We start from the raw sequence: 19,852 nt of genomic DNA on the forward strand, positions 1-19,852 counted from the left end.
AACTTGGTATTTCAAATAAGAAAAGATGGGGGTAGGGGGAGGGGGGGGGTTACTGTAAAACAGAGGCCATATCCCAGTTGTTGGCTGTCTGGTTGTAAGATGTTTTACATGAGTGGACATTACTTCTGTGAAATTACTGGTAGACTATACACTTTGTGACAATCTTTACATTATTTGATAACAACATTGGGTGCTTCATTAATTTTTTTTAGGATAGCTGATAACATTTACACATTACTGGGACAAGCCATTAACCAAGCAAGTGGACTTGTTATCAAAGAGTACCAATATTACGTATGTGATGATGGGCTCTTACATAACACAAGTAAACAGCTGTAAAAGTGTAGTTCACAGCGTAAGATCATTTCTAAGGAGTGAGTCAATTGAGGCAAACCTTATCTCTGTCTTATATCAGTTGTATAAGTAACGCTACAAACAGCTTTAGAGATGCAAACAACTTTTATGACACCCGTTTTCGCCAGGCAAGCCCGCGGGTTTGTTGGACTTGGACCGCTAATGGTTTGTGAATGTCATGAAAAGCAGACTGGTGTAAAGAATGGGCATGTATTTTGAATAAGATGAGATATTACTTTCACTGACACTGGTCACAAGGTTTCATATTAGGCTAAAAAGTTGAATCAATCAATGTTTTATGGAAAGTTCTTGTCGCACGGGTAAAAGCTTATAAGCTCAACTTATGCCAATTTCACAATTTGTATATGATCAAAAGTATTTATTGATTCAGAAGTTTATTTATATTTTTGCCAAGTAGAATATAGGTTTGATCACATTTTGACTATTTCTTGATTTTGTCATTACTTCCTTATGGACTGTTTCAAAAAAGTCCAGTAAATTTTTGGATGAATGTTAATTTATCACTTTCACAACTGTATCTGCGCTGTCACTATCTCAAAAATGTATACATCTCAGTATATGCTATGCAACAATCCCAGAGTGCAATTTTCCTTACAGGCATTAATGTCATATGACTTACAATATTTTCATAGTTTGCAAATTATACAACAACAACAACAACAACAACAACAACAACAACAACAACAGATAATTAGTGGTTATGGGTGAGAGAATAAGAGATGTTTTATAATGCAATCAATATTATGATAATCAATATCAAATATGCCACATTCCAATTTCTGAAAAAAAATGAAAGATTGGTCACTTAGAGCCACTAGTGATTTGGTTGAATGTGATTGTCTGAATCACAGCTGTCCATTGTTTGATATGGCATAGATCAGTGGATTTATAATTATGTTTTTTATAATTATGTTAATTTTTCAAAGTCATGAAGCATTTACATGCATTTTTTTATGTATTTATGTACTGCAATGTTGTTTGTGTTCATGATAACAAAACCTTCATTTTCTCTGAATTTGAGCCTCTTCCATACAAATTTGTTCGTGTGTGAAAATGGCTGCAATATGGGCTACAATATGGTGTATGATCATCACTTCTTGGCCAATAACTTCTTCCAAACAGTGTTCCTAGTGGCCAAACAATAATATCTTTTGTCTTTCTCAAAGATGCGCCTCAATGTGTGATCAAATTTGATTTATGTATAATGTGTTCTTTATCATTGGGTAATATGGACATACAGTTCATTTTAGTTATCTTTCACACTTTTCAAATTTTAGTCTAGAGTACTGCAAGAGAAACTCTCAGAATTTATAAATATTAACTGAGAGTACAATTTCAGGATAGGTCAGAGGCATTCTCGCAAATCATAGTTTCATTTTCTTCTGTGATACATAAAAAATGTTTGACAGTGAGTCTTGGACAGCAACTGAGTGTGTTCTAGAAGAGACTGTGATTTGTGATGATCTATGGAGGTTAGAATGAGGGTGACCTCTTGGTCAAAAATGGGGTCAATTTTGGTTTGCATTGATCTAACATATGGGGTCATGAAGGTTAGACACACAATCTATCACTAATCTGACTTCAAGTGATGTGCCCTATTTTCAGTTTGCTGCATGGTGTGAAATAGTGGCCAGTGGTAATGGAAGCATTCTGTTAAGTTTTTGTGTAACACAGATTTCAGATATTGAATTCGACTCCAACAATTTTATTTATTCACTTTTTCTAAAGATAATTACATACATCATATCAAATACATCAAAGGCTTTGTGATCAGAATTATTATTTTGTGGATTTATTTTTTATTTTGCAATAAAACTTTTTCTCAAAATGTTGTTATTTTCATTTTCATAAATTCTGTGAGGACATATAACTTTGTAGTCTGGATGCCAATATGATCTCCAACCCTGTCTGGTCAAATGACTCAATCGTGATCCAAAACTTATTCAGGTAAATAAACCCCAACTGTTATAATGATGAAGACAGTGTGTAAATTGCGTCCTTAGCTGGCAAATATACCATATTTGGACATAAATGTACCATATTTGGACATTACATAACAGCCACACTAACTTATTATTGGGCAGAATCCTTGATAAACTGAGACATGATTATGACCGTGGGGTTGGCTTTGGTTGAATTTGAAATGTCATCTCAGGATCTCTCATTGAGCTAGACGTAAAGAGAGATGTTGAGATTTGATGCAGGATAGCACTAGACTTAGAATAGATATTTGCATTTGATTTTATAGCAAATCAACTGTCAGCTATTATAGAAATACAAAGATATTATTTTTGCAACATGTTGATATAAATTGTAAATGGAGCCAGGACATTTTATAATGATTGATGTAATTACACTCACAGTAGGGTGACTTCTCTGATAGAAGTTACTGTAAATCACTCATTCAACCTACATTATCCTGATTACAGAGTGATTTACAAATTATGTCCACATAAACCAAGGCATGGCTATCACCCACTTGTGTAATCTACTGCATTATTTAAAACAAAAGTGGTTTTAATTTGTATCTATGTAGATTGCCGTCCATTAGCATGATTTTAGTAATATATCTACCTCTCCAAATCTTTATAGGATGAAAATACATCAACTTAACGATGATGTCCTTGTATAGATTAATTGAGAATAGGTGACATATTTATGTGAGTATAAATTGAAAGTCTTTTTTGTTTCGTTATTTTTTTAATGATCTTTTTTGTCCCTGATAAAGGACACTGTAATTAAATGTATTTAGATCAATAATCTCACAAAAAATGGTGGATTGGAATTTGACCAGTCTTTATACATATAATTCAATGCCATAACCTTGAACACTTCTTTGGATGAAACATTACCTTTGGAAAGATATTCAATAGCCCAGAATGAGCTTGATTTAAGAGTCTGAATGAGTGCATACCACAAAGGAAGAGGGACGGCCAAATGAAGGTTTTCAAATTCAAATTACCCAGTCTTTGTGTAACAGCAGCTTTGACCAGGGCTTTGACAGCAAGTCCCCAGCTTTGTGATTGGTTATCAGCTGTTGTCCACAGTAATTTGCATAATATTGTAGATTTCTGCCAGGGTACACAACCTGCTTTAAAAGTGTAACCTTTTGGGGTGTTACACCAGGGCCATTAACAAGTCAAGTGAGTCAGCCGTCATTATAGTTTGGTTTCTTCAGTAGTATTTCTACAACATGGCTCAACCCAAACCACACTTGAACCCAGTCATTCATTGCACCAAGGTAAGTGCCTCCCTTCCTCATCATTTATATAGTTTGTAGCCAGAAACTTCATCATTTCAACTGAACTCCTTTAATCAGTTTGACCACCTTGCATATAAATTAGGGTGCATAAGCTCTTAATTATTAACCCGCATTACACCTAGACTAATATCATATGGTTGCTGTCAGGTGTTTCACTCTTTGCATGGGTATGTTTTTTTTTTTTTACAAAGAGATAAACACATTTCAATTGGTCTCAATTGGTACTACACGATAAACAGGATGCCCAGCCCATCACATGTAAAACTGAAAAGCACTGCAATTGTTTTACAGTGCAGTAGAAATTTACAGTCTTCTGCTGAAACAAATGGATTTCATTGATTTTGGTTATAACTGTTTTACTCTTCTATAATGAATACGTGTCATACATCATGTACGTATATATGTAACGTGTACCTTTTATTGTGAAACATTGTGAACGTATGTTATAAACGTTATGCCCATGAGTGAAACACCAAAGCGACCCAATATCTGCTGTAAATGCCTCAACGATACTCGGTCAGCATTTAAATGGTTAATTACTAAAACCATGTTGTCTAATCTATTCACAGTATTTGTTAGTTTTGTTATATAACTAGTGAGGAATAAATACTAACAGTAAGGATTTGTCATTTTATGCTGGGCCCTTTATTCCTAGACTCTCTCACAGTCCTCGGATCGTGGCATGGCTAAAAGGGCTGTTTCTTATGTAACCATAATTGTCCTTGAATATACTAGTAGTACTGTAGCCCCGCATTGTATAGAGCTGATCATTTGTTGAAGTGTTATTGCGATGCTTAAGAAATTTAATTTAAAAATCCCCATCCGCATGGATTCCAGGCTATTAATACAGACCCTGTAGGTTTTGAAATTAGCAATAGTCCAGACCACATAGACTGCATATTGCCAAGGGTAGTGTCAGTCTGTTTCTAATGGAAATCAATAGAAAATCACTACTTAAAACAGTGGCAAAAAAGACTATAGTATGCAACTTGCAAGCATAGAATATAATCCCCTACTGTATAAAGTGATAGATCTCTGATTGTGAAAGGTTACGCAGATAATTTCTCAATTCAAAGATTGAATAACATGTTTGTATTAAAATATGAACTTACATAGTTTTAATTAAAATGCAGTCAATATTATACCAAAAGTTAGTTGGTGGCCTGAGCAGCCATGTAAACCAAATGATATGGAATGTGCTGTGAATTGTATAATGTCCTAGACTAACCAGAAGTGGATAATGTACACCCGGTAATACATCCAAATTAATTATGATGTACATTTCATTTGTATTATTATTTGTTTCTAGTTGTTTATCAACAATGAATGGGTGGACTCTGTTAGTGGGAAGACATTTCCAACCATCAATCCAACCACAGGAGAGAAGATTTGTGACATTGCTGAGGGTGATAAGGTAAGTTAAGGCTAAGTCTGATAAGTGTCTGAGTGTGAGGGTGATAAGGTAAGTTAAAATGATTTTGTACAGTAGTCTTAAATTTGTGTACTGTTTATTACAATATTGCTCTATAGCAGTAACAGTTTTACACAATAAAAGTCTTATTGCAATTTGTATTTCCAATCCCAACATTTGTACTGGAGTGATATTAATGGCCTTCAAGTTTGCTCTGTACCTACTTTTCGTTGATGGGTGAGATGGGTGGGGGTGAGGGGTCAAAATGGGTCTAAAATAGGACCTGGGGTTGGCAGTACTGGCTGGCTGCACACCACTGAGTCACTTGTGAGCTATAATACTTCATTCAAGGAGCTAATATTCAAAGATGGTCATAATACAAAATAATGACATTATAATTGGGTATTTATACTGTCACCTATGTCTGCATTGGATCGGTATTATACATACAGCCTGCAGTAAACAAAACAGTTTTAAAAAAAGAAGAGTTCTAGCTAGTGCAGAATTCCCATATATTGTAATGCATGCCTGGCTTCCAGGCCACTGTTACACTTGACTGATTATGAAGGATGGACATTGCATTCCTTCAATAGAAATAGGAATCACTTTGATTTTAAATGACAAGAAGAACAAGTACATCCAAGGTCATGTATAGCTTGAAAAAGTGTGATGAACACATGGTGACCAACCATGGATGGAGGATCTATGAACCAACTAAGGAGCATATATGCACACAGGCAAAATAACCGTACCTCAGCCTCAGTCTTGTTCGGCCTAATGGCCTCATTCCTATAGATCTCTATGATACACTTACTAAATAGCTACTTCAAGAGCACCTGTGTGTTAAGTGCCATAGTTAGCTGTTTTTATGTTTATTTGGGGTATTAAAATTTAACTGACTATTGAAAAGTACTTGAAATGACACATACTAAAATGAATTATTAATAGTCTGGTCAGAACTCAAACCTTTGTCATGCAAGTAGTAAGCATAGAATACTACAGGTTTAACATGTTTACTGTGGTGTTGAGATACATCATAAACTGGTCGTACCTCCCTAGCTCTCATTCTCTACCAGGGCTAGCTTTGGATTTATAAGCTGCAGGGTTTCGACACGTCTCCTCCCACTCCATGTCGAAACCCTGCAGCGTATAAATCCAGAGCTATACCAGGACTAATGATGTATTTTGACATCGCAGTAAACAGGCTAACTTACGGGTACGTACTTCTTAATATGTAGTAAGATTTACCCATTATAAATGTATAAACTCATTTTGTTCCACTATGTCTATGCTGTTAGATTCAATTACCATCAGATTATGTTTTTGAGTGTTACACTGGGATTATTTTCTAACTCACCATATGTTGTATTACCATCCAGTGCGACAACAATACAATAGTAGTAATAACAAATACTTGCAGTACTGGTATTTTATTCTCAAAAAATAAAAAAATAAAAAAATTTGCAAATAGTATATCATGAAAGTGATTATGTATTTATGTATACTATAATTATGACAATTTCATTATTCATTTAATTCATTTCAAGTTTTTAAGTGTCAAATTTGTGAGGTTCTGAAAACGACAAAAAATAGTGAATATTGAAACACAGTACAAACAAGGCAACTTTGACATTTCACCCATGACATCATATTTTTACACTCACTCTCAGACACCTTCAAATACAAAATAAAAACTTAAATGATTCTATTTCAAATTGGCTTTTCAATTTGCCCAATTGCTTTGACAAAATAGAGCAAAGTGTAGCAGTGTTTAAAGAAAGCAACAACCATATTGTATGTATAACTAAGAAAACCAGGGTTAATTTTTTTTTAAATCAACAGTTTTGGTGTCTTTTTTGCTTTTAAAACCTCTACAAGACGACTGACTGCACTATTCTATATTGACTATCATAGCTTGGAATTCAAGCTACTTACCAATACATTAAGGTATAACTTCAAACTGAATAGTGGCTATATGCTTTGAGTAGAACCTCAACATTTTAGGGTGCTAGTCTGCCGTTGGGATGTGTAGATCTGGAAACAGACTAGTAATCATCTTGTTTATCATTAGGAAAGTAAACGATTGAAGCAATAAAAAAATCATAAATTCCATGTGGAGTTGTTTCAGCAATATAAGCCTATCTCTGCACAGTAAAAAAATACATAGTAAATTATTATTTTTCAATGTGATTACGACAAAGGATCCTTTGATGTTCTTCATCTAGAGTTGAAATGTACATATCTTTATTTAAATCCTCAGACAACTAAAAGAAATCCCATGAGTGAAACACCAAGGTTTTATACCCTGTTTGGGTCAGACTTCAGACCACTTACATGGACTGAAGTTAGACTAAAGTGTAAATACACAGACAAATATTTACATGCAAATCTTAACTATTCACTGCTTTACCTTGAAGGAGGGAGATCACACAATATTGTTTGCTTATCAGATTCACCTATACATTTTCACTAGGTACAGACTTGTCTGTGCATCAGGTAACTACGTAATACCATGGAGGTACTTATCTCCAAGGTAATACAATTTATTGCACAGTTTGGCATGAAATATATTGTCCTCAGGCAGAACAAATATCCTACTACATGTTCATCTTGTGGTCTGACTTTTTTTAATTAAAATTTATATATAGACCAAAAAGATGAACATTCTCCATTATGCAATATTTCCTTTCCTTAAAATATGTTTTTCTGTAGAATGGCTTTCACATTTAAAAAAAATTTTTCTACATTTACTTTCGATTTTGATCCTGAGAATCAAAATGTATTAATTGTACTAAAAGTTTTTGTTGAACCAAGTGATAAAATGTAGCAATGTTTGTAAAAAAATTTGTTGAGTCAGACATCCTGTTTCTGGCATTTTATTTACTAACTCAATATGCATTGTGTATCGAACTGTCATTGAAACACAATGAATATACATGCCAGGTCCTTCATGTTTTGTTTGCACTCTGCATAATTTCAAAGCCCTTAGATAATGAATAAACAGGGTTACAAATCATGAGATATTTGTTAATTTGCATATCACGACCTTTTAAAACCATACATCCACTTGTTGGTTCTTGCCACTTTGTGATTTTTGACAATTGTAAATTTCATTTAAAATTGAATTTACATGAATTTCAATACAGGTTTTATGATTTCCATGTTATTTGTTTCACTTGTCAGCATGTTCAGTCTCTAGGGATGTAAATGGTCACCATGGTGATCAATGTACTTGTGATCAACTTATAATTCCAGTATTGACATCCTTGGCTGTATGACTTTAATTACCAGTAGCACTGCATGTATACTTGTATCGCTGTCCTGTACTTGAAGTGGCACTCCACACACATGAGGGACAATTTTACTGCCGCAAACCTACACAATGCCATGAAAACAGAGCTATTGCAAACTGAATTTCTTTGCTTGTTTTGAATGAGACATTACCAGCCTCAGGCACCCCTGTACAGTAAATAAAATGATGGGACATCTGTAAAAATTCAGGATTTTCATTAAATTTCAAAAAATACTTTGTGTCTGCGAATGGAAAAATTTTACAGCATGATTTTGTGGGTAACGAATAGTTGTGTCCTCATTTGCATATCATTTGCATGCAGGTATGCAATAATGTTTTCGGTATAGCACTGCAGTGAAAATACAACTAGTATGCGTGTAATCTTTGGTACATATGTAATAATTAGAGTTATCTGTATAAATAAATTGACCTGCTAAGAAGTCTTTTTTCTATTACAGGCTGATGTAGATAAAGCAGTGAAGGCTGCCAGGGAAGCATTTCAATTAGGATCACCATGGAGAACTATGGATGCATCACATCGTGGTGTTTTACTCAACAAACTGGCAGATCTTATTGAGAGAGACAGAGAATACATTGCTGTAAGTAAAATTAGGGCGGTGGTGGTGGTGGTGGTGGTGGTGGTGGTGGTGGTGGTGGTGGTGGTGGTGGTGGAGGTGATGGTGGTGGTGGTGGTGGTGGTGGAGGTGATGGTGGTGGTGGTGGTGGTGGTGGTGGTGGTGGTGGTGGTGGTGGTGATGGTGGTGGTGGTGGTGGTGGTGATGGTGTTGGTGGTGGTGGTGGTGGTGGTGGTGGTGGAGGTGATGGTGGTGGTGGTGGTGGTGGTGGTGGTGGTGGTGGTGGTGGTGGTGGTGGTGATGATGATGTGGTGATGTGATAGTAGTGATGGTGATGATGATGGTGGGGCGAGTGGTAGTGGTGGTGGTGGTGGTAGTGATGGTGGTAGTGGTCATATGATGATGATTGCTTCAATGGTGGCTGTAGTATTATGATGTTTATTATGATGGGCGAATGTTGAGAGTAGCCGGCTTTGAATCTGCAGGTTGCAGGTTTGAGCCCTGTCGCTGCCATTTGTTTCTGAATGGCTAAAGCCCTTGGTCAAGATTTGAACCACAACTGTGCCTCAGTCAACCCGTCTGTATAATTGGGGACCTGGTAGGATAGAGGTTGCAACGTGAATGCTTTAATCCTATGCACTTATAAAGGCTGCAATGGATTGTATGCTCCGAAGGGAGTTGAGGAAGTAAAGGGCTGTTGTGCCGCTAAATTTCCATGCCAGGGGTAATAATTGTCAAGTGCTTTGAGCACAGAGTGGGAAAGTTCTATATGAAAACCAACATCATTATTATTATTAAATCCTTGTCTCCTCTCTTCATTTGTCCTACAGAGTCTAGAAACTATCGACAACGGCAAACCATTCGTTGTAGCACATGCTGCTGACTTACCACTCTCCATCAAATGTTTAAGGTATGTCTCAATTTCTCAGTCTATAACATTACTGGGACAAGCCATTAGCCAAGCAAGTGGACTTGTTATCAAAGAGTACCAATATTTACACATGTGATGATGGGCTCTTACATAACACAAGTAAACAGCTGTAAAACCTCTATTCGGCCGTCTGCATGGACTGCAATTGAGGCAAACCTTATCTCCGTCTTATATCAGTTGTTATCATTTTATTAGGCTATTATAAGTAACGCTACAAACAGCTTTAGAGATGCAAACAACTTTTATGACACCCGTTTTCACCAGGCAAGCCCGCGGGTTTGTTGCACTTGGACCGCTAATGGTTTGTGAATGTCATGATTGTCATCTATGAATTAGAACATCAGTTGAAATCTACCAGTGTGAATTACATCTCACAACATTGATTGTACTGTGTGTTAAAACTGACTTGATGTCTGTACGTAAACATGTATGTTAACGTTGCACTTGGTATAGGGTAGTAATTTCAGATATTTTGCGGGATAATTTGTAGCAATTTGTCAGGAGGTATTTATCTTGTTTTTGCAAGTATATGTTATAAGAATAGCAATTTTACGTTTGCATGCAATACAAAATTTATGTAGATAGATTTGTAATGATGACATTTTTCATACTTTAGATATTATGCAGGATGGACTGATAAAACACATGGGAAAACCATTCCAATTGGTAAGTCGTGTGTGTGTGTGTGTGTGTGTGTGTGTGTGTGTGTGTGTGTGTGCGCGTGTGTGTGTGTGTCTGTGTGTGTCTGTGTGTCTGTGTGTGTGTGGATGGATGTGTGTTTGGATGCCGGTGCTTGTATGCGCTCGTACGTACATCTGTTCGTATGTACATACATATAATGTAGAGACTGAATGGCTACCTGGCTTGAAAAAGTCATTTACCACAATATGTGTTGTCAGATGTCTTGACAAGTCTCAAGGCTGATGAAGGAGAAACAGTGGTCACAGACAAATAACAAAGTGCCAATAGGCTTAGTTTGTATCAAAAGATAAAAACGTCCTTGACAATAAAACTCCACACCCTGTGTTTCAATGAACATTCCAACAATTATAGTAGCCAGTATATGGTGACATTTCCATTTTGTAGTATTTTCTGTATAAAATAACTTAGACCAACATGAAAACAAACTAAATTCTGCCATTTTCTGGTCATAATATTGGGTAATTGATTTTAGAATTTGTCATTCATTAAAACAGCTGTCACATGCCACTTTTTTCAGAAGGTGTGTCGTATTAAGGTCAAAGGTCACTGTAGTGCAGTGAACCAAGATACATGATTTGCTGGCTGCACCCAGACTTTTTTGATAGTCTGCTTAACATGTCTGTTGTTCAGTTGTACTTGTACAGACAAAAAAAAACTAGGAGAAGTACATTTTTGCAATTTATAACACCCATTTATTTATAAACCGCTTTCTGAAATGATGTAGTGAACCATTTACTTGGTGTGATAAATGGGTTTTGTGTTATAAATTTTTCTGCTTATTGCGGCTGTTGTTCACAATTTCACCGAACAAAAAGTATGACATCAAATTAAAGTTGTTATTATCAGTCCTTCTTGTAATTGAAAATTTGATATACCTAGCCTAGAAAATTTGAATTGGATTGAAGTGAATTTTTTTTCCCCATAAGAAGAGAAAAAAGTAGACTAATAGTCTGTAAAAACGTAAATAAATAAATATGAAGTACAAAATTCAATTGTGTTGGTGAGAGACTAGAAAACAGTTTTGGAAAAAGGTTAAGGAGCTTTTCGCAAGTCACTAACTGTCAAGCAAGTATTTGCATAGTAATCACAAACATGACAATTGCTATTGTTCAATTTATCAGTATGCCATGATTAAAAAAAAAATTACATCATTAAAAAAATGTTAACAGAATGTTTTGACTTTAAAAGTGAACCTAATTTTTTTCAAAGGCAGTTATATAGTACTCATAGACCTCGGTGCCTCTTTTGCGACACTGTCCAAAACACGTCGTCAACGTTAGTTCGAAGTCTGGTGGAAGAAATAACAGCTCTGGTTTGTGAGAATGTCATAGACTGTCTTGGCCAACTCTGGTACAGTCCAATACTCGCTTCTGAACAGCACTCCTAGTGGCCAAACTAAATAATCTTTTGTTTTTATCTGATAAGTGGCCTATACTGTATTGAACAGATCTTTTCATATATTTTTTTCCAGATGGGGACTTTTTTTGTTATACCCGTCATGAACCTGTGGGTGTTTGTGGACAAATTATTCCAGTAAGTTTATTTTAAATTGCTTGATTCCCTCATTTATGGCATGTCTCTATCTCTGTATGATACTGTAAACTGGAAATTTTCGCTGAAGACTTATTCTCGCTAATTTAGCTAGAAAACAGAAATGCATAAAGAAATAGTGACTAAAATGCCTTCTTGTATTAAAATAATGTGCTAGTCTGATAATAAGTATAAATTAGTCATTGAGAACTAGTTGAAGACTGTAAAATCATAACATTTTCTAGTAACAAAAAATATCTAGGTTTAAAGTATCTCTTACAAGTTTTGTTAAACAAATGTTGTTCTATGCAACTATGCAGGAGAGAATTCAAATCATGTTAATAAAAAAAATGACAGTGTATTGTGTTTTAACAGCTTCCGAATTTTATCCATTGCACACATAAATTAGAACCTGGTGTAACTTTAAACATGACATGAAATGAAATTAATAAATTGATGGACAATCCATTACTTTGTTTACAGTGGAATTTTCCGTTATTGATGCAAGCTTGGAAGTTGGGTCCAGCTCTGGCAACTGGCAACACTATTGTTATGAAACCAGCTGAGCAGACACCACTGTCAGCCCTGTATGTTGCTTCTTTGATTAAGGAGGTAAGTATTTGTAACCGTAGTTACAGACAAAACTGTTGTTATGAAACCAGCTGAGCAGACACCACTGTCAGCCCTGTATGTTGCTTCTTTGATTAAGGAGGTAAGTATTTGTAACCATAGTTACAAAACTGTTGTTATGAAACCAGCTGAGCAGACACCACTGTCAGCCCTGTATGTTGCTTCTTTAATTAAGGAGGTAAGTATTTGTAACCATAGTAACAGACAACACTATTGTCAAGAAACCTGCCAAGTGTTTGGTAACGATGTAATCATTACTTTTCAATGCTTGATGTAAATATAATTTGTGAGTTGTCCCTTATAGATAAGTCAGTATTTGTAATTACATGTATTACTAAATTTAGAGTTAGTCTTCAGATCAGGATTGCTATCAAATACAATGTATACCATATACTTTAAGAGAGGAAGAAATCTCTATCTAGTCGTCTGGAGGAAAAGTCCCATAGAAATTGTTCACACTTATAAAAAAAAAAGTCCCATAGAAATTGTTCACACTTATAAAAAAAAAGTTCCATAGAAGTTGTTCACACTTATAAAAAAAAGTCCCATAGAAGTTGTTCACACTTATAAAAAAAAAAGTCCCATAGAAGTTGTTCACACTTATAAAAAAAAGTCCCATAGAAGTTGTTCACACTTATAAAATGCACTGTTTATCAACATTGTTGTGTGGAACAAATATTACATGTCGATAAATATCTCATTTTAATCCAACCTGTTGCTGCTGATGTTCAAAAGATTTCAGTCTTTTCAATCAAGATTTTCAATCTTTTTCAAATCAAAACAACTAGATGTACAAGTATTTTTTTTATCTCCAAATTCCAGGTTGGATTCCCACCTGGTGTTGTCAATATTATTCCAGGCTATGGTCCAACAGCTGGTGCAGCTATTTCAGAACATATGGATGTGGACAAAGTGGCTTTTACAGGATCAACTGAGGTAAGGAAAAGACCTTGTTGTACAGAACTGTATCTCTGTCTTTCATTCCTTGTCTAGCTACTTAGATAATGATAAAGTTATCAACTGAGGTAAGTTTTAAAGACAAGAAAAGGAAGAAATTTTGAGACAATTTTTTTTCTTCTTCAAATTTGAGTCTAGTTTAGTAAACTGAGTCAGCATATCCTTACTATAAGTTTAATAACTTTTACGTTTTGTTGAATGCCTGATATCTCAATAAATTTTATATTTTCTCAGTTTATTTTACTCCCACAGACCATACTCGCCATACTCATAGTCACTTTGCATCCATTTTTGAAAATAACCCACCACCTTAGAGTACTCCAGAAAAAATTAGGGATACAACTTTCGGTCTCAAGTCAGTACATGAAGTCAAGACAGTGCAAGCAAAAAAATCATTTTGTGCTTTTTAAAAATTACATTATCAATAAATGAAAAAATTGTGAATTATCTGAAGTAGCCAAAAGTGCCATTAATTGCTGTAGGTCATTTTAGAAAGGTTGTCAATTTTCAACGTATGTAACAGTAGTGTTCCTGACCAAAGTAGGCATACAGAGAACAGCGCCCTCACTGGTCAAAGTATATAATCAGTATCTAGCTACAAATTCCATTTTCAGCAAAACTAACATATTTGCACATCAAATTTTTACTGTTTAGGTTGGTCATTTAATACTTCAAGCTGCTGGGCGTAGTAATTTGAAGAAAGTGACTCTGGAGTTGGGAGGAAAGAGTCCCAACATTGTTTTCAGTGATGCAGACAGTAAGTAATAAAGTCATTTCTTACCCTCTATCAGTTGAGGAAATAGTCCCAAGTCAATATTTGTATTCATTAACCTCTATCAATCCAGGAAAGAGGTCCAAGTCAATATATGTATTTATTACCTTCTGTTACTTTTGATAGTGATTATGAATTGAAAAATGTAATCTCAGAAATGTTACCATTGAGAGTCTTTGAGGTAGTGATCATAAAAATAGGACTGTGTCTCGCTGTTTTTTTATCAATAATTTTGCAGTATCTATACTAAAGGATTAAAATGCAACAAGAAGGTCAACTTATGCTTACACACTTGATTGTAATACGCGTGTTCATATAATGGAATTGACCTAGAAATCAAAGGCTTGCTATTGAGGATATAGTCTAGTTCCTATGTGCTTACGATTGCTACCACCATCTCCACTCACGTAGGGAAAGTCCTTATTCTAGCACATAAATCTGTGCTACCCCTGGTGGGCAAAGGAAATGACACATGTCAGTAGTAATCCATCACAAATTGACAGGCAGTTGCAATTGCTTACTTCCTTTAGACTATATTGCTCATTAACTGAACTCCACCTCTCCAGTCTGAAACTAAAATGTGGGGACGTAATAATGTCATCACGTTTATATGAACACAGTCGGGGTAGCACAGTTTTCTGGTTTTAGAATAACAACTTTCTCTATACATGAGTAGAGATGATAGTAGTAATTGTAATGTGTCATATAGGAACTAGACTATTGAGGACACATCTTGGGTGTACAGTTGTATTTCATTTAACAAGAATTGATGACAGTTTTTTTTCATAGACGTCACATTTTCTTTCAGTTGGTGAGGCTGTGGAAACCAGTCATTTTGCCCTCTTCTTCAACCAGGGTCAGTGTTGTTGTGCTGGATCTCGTACTTTTGTACAGGAAGATATCTATGATGAGTTTGTGAAGAAAAGTGTAGAGAGAGCCAAGAAACGTTCCACAGGAAATCCATTTGATGCAAGCAATGAACAAGGACCTCAGGTGAATATCAACTTTTATTCATACATAAAATCATACAGTACGTTACAGTGGATAATTGCTGTGAAGTTTGTAATAATCTGCGCCATTGCGATGTAGTATTTTAACCTTATGAGAGTGCTCCTCTCACCAGAGGAACGAACTCAAAGCATGTGTCCCCACAGTATGTGATCAAAACACATGACATTGTATGGCGCCCTCTATAGTCAAATCAGAAACAATCCCATGATGTTAAGATGGCGACATGTATGTTGGCAAACATTATCTGTTACTCTAACTTAAATATTTCTGAGTAAATTTTTATTTTTATTGTCATTTGTAATGTATTTAGACCGTTAAAAGTATAAAAGTTAATTGAAATTATCGCCAACATGCACGCAATACTCTTTTTCTATTTTCTTTTTTTATAATTGACCAATAAAAATAATTTTTTAAAGTTGCTGCAGTGAGAAAGCTAGAAATAAATAGGGTTACCCTTACAGGTTGACGAAGAACAGATGAACAAGATTTTAGATTTGATTGAGAGTGGCAAGAAGGAAGGAGCTAAACTGATGTGTGGTGGTGATCGTGTTGGCGATAAGGGATATTTTGTTCAGCCCACTGTATTCAGTGATGTTGGTGACAATATGAGGATTGCTAAAGAAGAGGTGAGTTGGCTTATTGGCAACGTGTAATGGTCGCTTTATTTAAAAGACAAAAGATTGTGTAATTTGGTCACTGGGGGCGCTATTCAATACCACTGTATTAGTGATAGTGACAATGCAATGTGAGAATTGTTTAAAGAAGAGGCGAGTTTACTTATTAGCAATATGTCAGTCTGATCATTCAAAAGACAAAAGATTTCATAAATTAGTCACTGGGGGTGCTATTTGATACCACTTTATTCATCAGTTATGTTTAGTAACAATATGAGAAGTGATAAATGAGGGAAAGTGTTAAACAACCGATTTTGCTAGAAAGTTTGGGCTGGAATCATTCGATACTGAAATGTACTTTGAAAATCAAAATAAAGGGAAACGATCATATTTCATCATGTATGGTTGCATAGTAACTGTGAAATGGACAGATTAATATGAAAAATACCAGTTTAAAATTTCACATTCAGATAGATATACAGTATTCAGTGTATTGGATACATGAAAACGAAAATAAAATAAATGGATCATGAGTGCCAAATGAATATGCACAATTCCCATACTGTATACATATAAATTACTGGAAAGCTGTCAAAGAAAGTTTTCACCCTGATGTTTTACAAAGTTTACCAAATGGACATTCAAGGAAATAATCCATATTTTTTTGTTGGTTTCCATAAGTGGGTGGGTATTATTGTTATGGTATCTGTATGCATGCATGTATGCATGTGCAAGTGTCTGTCTGTCTGTCTGTCTGTCTGTCTGTCTGTCTGTCTGTCTGTCTGTCTGTATCTGTCTATCATTATTTTCTGAAAAAAACAGCTGGCACAATTAACAGAAAATTTGGGTAATGGCTAGCATTGATTAGATTTAGGACAAGATCTTTGCAATGTAATTATGATACTTGACATAAGTAATGTTCAGTCAGTTGATCCAGTTGTAAATTTACCTGTTTAAAAATGAAACTCACCATTGGTGGCGCTGTTTACAATACTGTCATACATACCAGAGGAGGTATTTAGATCAAATCTAGTTATCATATTCACCACACACATATAGGACAAAATATATATAGTTTAAAGTTTGCAATTGCATTGTGTACTCGATTTAAAGCATACACGAGGTTCTTGATTTTGTTTATAATTTTTTTCTCAGATTTTTGGTCCTGTGATGCAAATCATGAAATTCAAGGACATTAATGAGGTGATAGAACGTGCCAACAACACAACATATGGTTTGGCTGCAGCTGTACACACCACAGATGTCAACAAAGCCATGGCAATTGCAAATGGTGTCAGAGCTGGTACCGTCTGGTAAGTAGATAAAGGTATCATTATATGAAATGTAAACAAAAATAAGAATGGCAGTAATTCATTTTTATATTAGTGTATTGTTTATCTATTGATAAAATTTTAATTTTGCTGAATTTCTGTTTTCTAGGATTAATTGTTTTGATGTGTTTGGTGCCCAAGCTCCATTTGGTGGATACAAAATAAGAATGGCAGTAATTCATTTTTATATTAGTGTATTGTTAATCTATTGATAAAATTTTAATTTTGCTGAATTTCTGTATTCTAGGATTAACTGTTTTGATGTGTTTGGTGCCCAAGCTCCATTTGGTGGATACAAAATGTCTGGAAGTGGACGGGAATTAGGAGAATATGGTTTGGAAGCTTACACAGAAGTTAAGACTGTGAGTCACTGTACTGTTTCAATCTTGACATTTATACATATGTACACACAAACTATGAATAACATGTCATCATGGGATGTACAGACAGACATGTGCATGCACACACACTCACACACACACACACATACACACACACACACACATACACACACACACACACACACAGATACATACCGATTACCGAATGAATCTGTAAAAAGTTTTAATTAATCTATGGATCCCTAATAATCTTACTGATAACATATATTTTTTTTTGTTCAACAGGTAACAATGAAAATACCACAGAAGAACTCTTAAACTGCGTAGGAGATTAGAATTGTTCCAGCCAATATCAGGGATATCAAGATCTTTCATCATATAAAGAATGTGAAATGTTTAGAACAAATTTTACACTTAAAACACTCATCGATAATACACATAGCAACAAAAAAATAGCATGATACAGACAAAATTAAGGACAAAATTTCAATGACATCAATTTTTGACCAAAGTAGTCAGACATGTATGAAAACCAGGTGGAACCCAAAACAAACCACACATTGTTAATATAGACATGGGTTTTTCTGAAACAGTTATGCATCTTAGTCTGTAAGGTACACTGTGACAGGGCGCCCTCACACATCGGTTAACGCCTTTGAGTGGGTCAATTCATCAAATGTCAATTGTTGCCACTTAGTGATGTATATATAGACCTTTACTTTGCCATTGTATTGGTAGAAGTGAATGATGTACCAGTAACTACACTTTTAGTTTGCAACTTCCGTCATTTCGTGAAAACATCAGTGCTAGGTGAAACTTTCAGTTATATTGCCCCTGTGTCATGTCATTATACCTGAGGTGTAACTAAATTTACTTTAAGTTTGCAACATACCTTATTGTTGTCATGTGTTTGGTGAATGGTTCATCTATTTTCCTATTTTGCCATTTTGTTACATTTTGCAAGCCTGGTTGATTACTACAATGATATACTATTATGTAGGCCCTGACTGATTAATAGTAATGACAGCATAGACCCTTAGGCCTAATTGATTAATAACAATTATGACCAAATCAAATATAAAAGATGAAATAAATGAGTTGATATTAATTTTTTATTAATAAAAAAATTGAATCAATCAAATTATATCCTTATATGGCAAATACATTTCTTGCTTGCTGTGAAATAGGGTTGTGTTTCTCAAAAATATTAACTAACTATGCTTTGTGTAAATTGATAGTACAAAGATTGTATACTATTACATTAATTGTCAAGTATTCTGTATAGAATAAAATCAGATCTCAAAGTCTGTGGTGTGTTTTGATTTGTTTATTTATTTTATTTCATGCCCTAGAGGGGATGACAACCATGAAAACAAAGTAATATGGACAATTGTAACACTAGGGGGCGCTAAAAAAAAATAAAGCAAACAGTCACCCTGTATTTTTAAGTTAGTCTAGTAGAGATTAGAAAGATAAATAAAATGCAGGTTCAATTTTGTTTGTCTGACAATGGAATCCTGAGATAGGAGAAAATGAAATTTCACACCTTTTCCCTGTGAAATCATCAACAATGACACTTATCCAATCTGCAAACAATCTGAAGAATTTGAATCGTATAAAAAATGTCAGAATGTTTGGAATCATTTTCCTGCACACTTGAAATTTTTATAACTAAAACAGTTAACCAAGCAAGACTGAGGTAAGCATTGCTCATTCTATTGTGATAATGGATTTGAAAACTAGATGAAAAGTCCAAAAAATCACCTCTTGTCAAGAATTTGCATTTTCCCCTAGGTCCATCCGACATACGAAACAGAAGTAGAATTATATCTCGGTCATTTATGCCAAAAATGGCAAATTTGCTGACTAAGCTGAAAAGCTGATGAATGTACCAGATATTATTGCAAATTACAAAAGTCATTAATTATGCAAATAGTAATATGTAAAGTTATACATCAATATGCTTTATAGTATATGTGTTATCATTAATGTATGTGTCGACTTTAAAGAATTTGAAGTTTACAATTAATTACCAACTGTTATAATTTATGCAAATAACTAAAACCTACATCAACAAGCTTATTTACAGGACATTTGTGCTTGGTGTCATATAACTCT

General features: G+C 34.8%; 1 protein-coding gene across 1 annotated transcript; it reads left to right on the plus strand.

Moving 5' to 3' along the window:
• Positions 1-2,296: 2,296 nt before the first annotated feature.
• Positions 2,297-18,953, plus strand: LOC144450464 (aldehyde dehydrogenase, mitochondrial-like). The gene is made up of 16 exons (XM_078141074.1): positions 2,297-2,322; positions 2,968-3,035; positions 3,359-3,616; positions 4,947-5,051; positions 8,799-8,939; positions 9,746-9,825; positions 10,463-10,512; positions 12,020-12,081; positions 12,562-12,690; positions 13,531-13,644; positions 14,320-14,422; positions 15,246-15,430; positions 15,910-16,074; positions 17,218-17,375; positions 17,641-17,755; positions 18,020-18,953. Exons 3-16 carry the CDS (start codon positions 3,569-3,571, stop codon positions 18,050-18,052), a joined length of 1,488 nt encoding a protein of 495 aa, XP_077997200.1. The 5' UTR covers positions 2,297-2,322; positions 2,968-3,035; positions 3,359-3,568; the 3' UTR covers positions 18,053-18,953.
• The last annotated feature ends 899 nt before the right edge of the window (positions 18,954-19,852 follow it).

This window comes from Glandiceps talaboti, chromosome 20 (genome assembly GCF_964340395.1).
Source record: "Glandiceps talaboti chromosome 20, keGlaTala1.1, whole genome shotgun sequence".
In the NCBI taxonomy this organism is placed as follows: domain Eukaryota; kingdom Metazoa; phylum Hemichordata; class Enteropneusta; family Spengelidae; genus Glandiceps; species Glandiceps talaboti.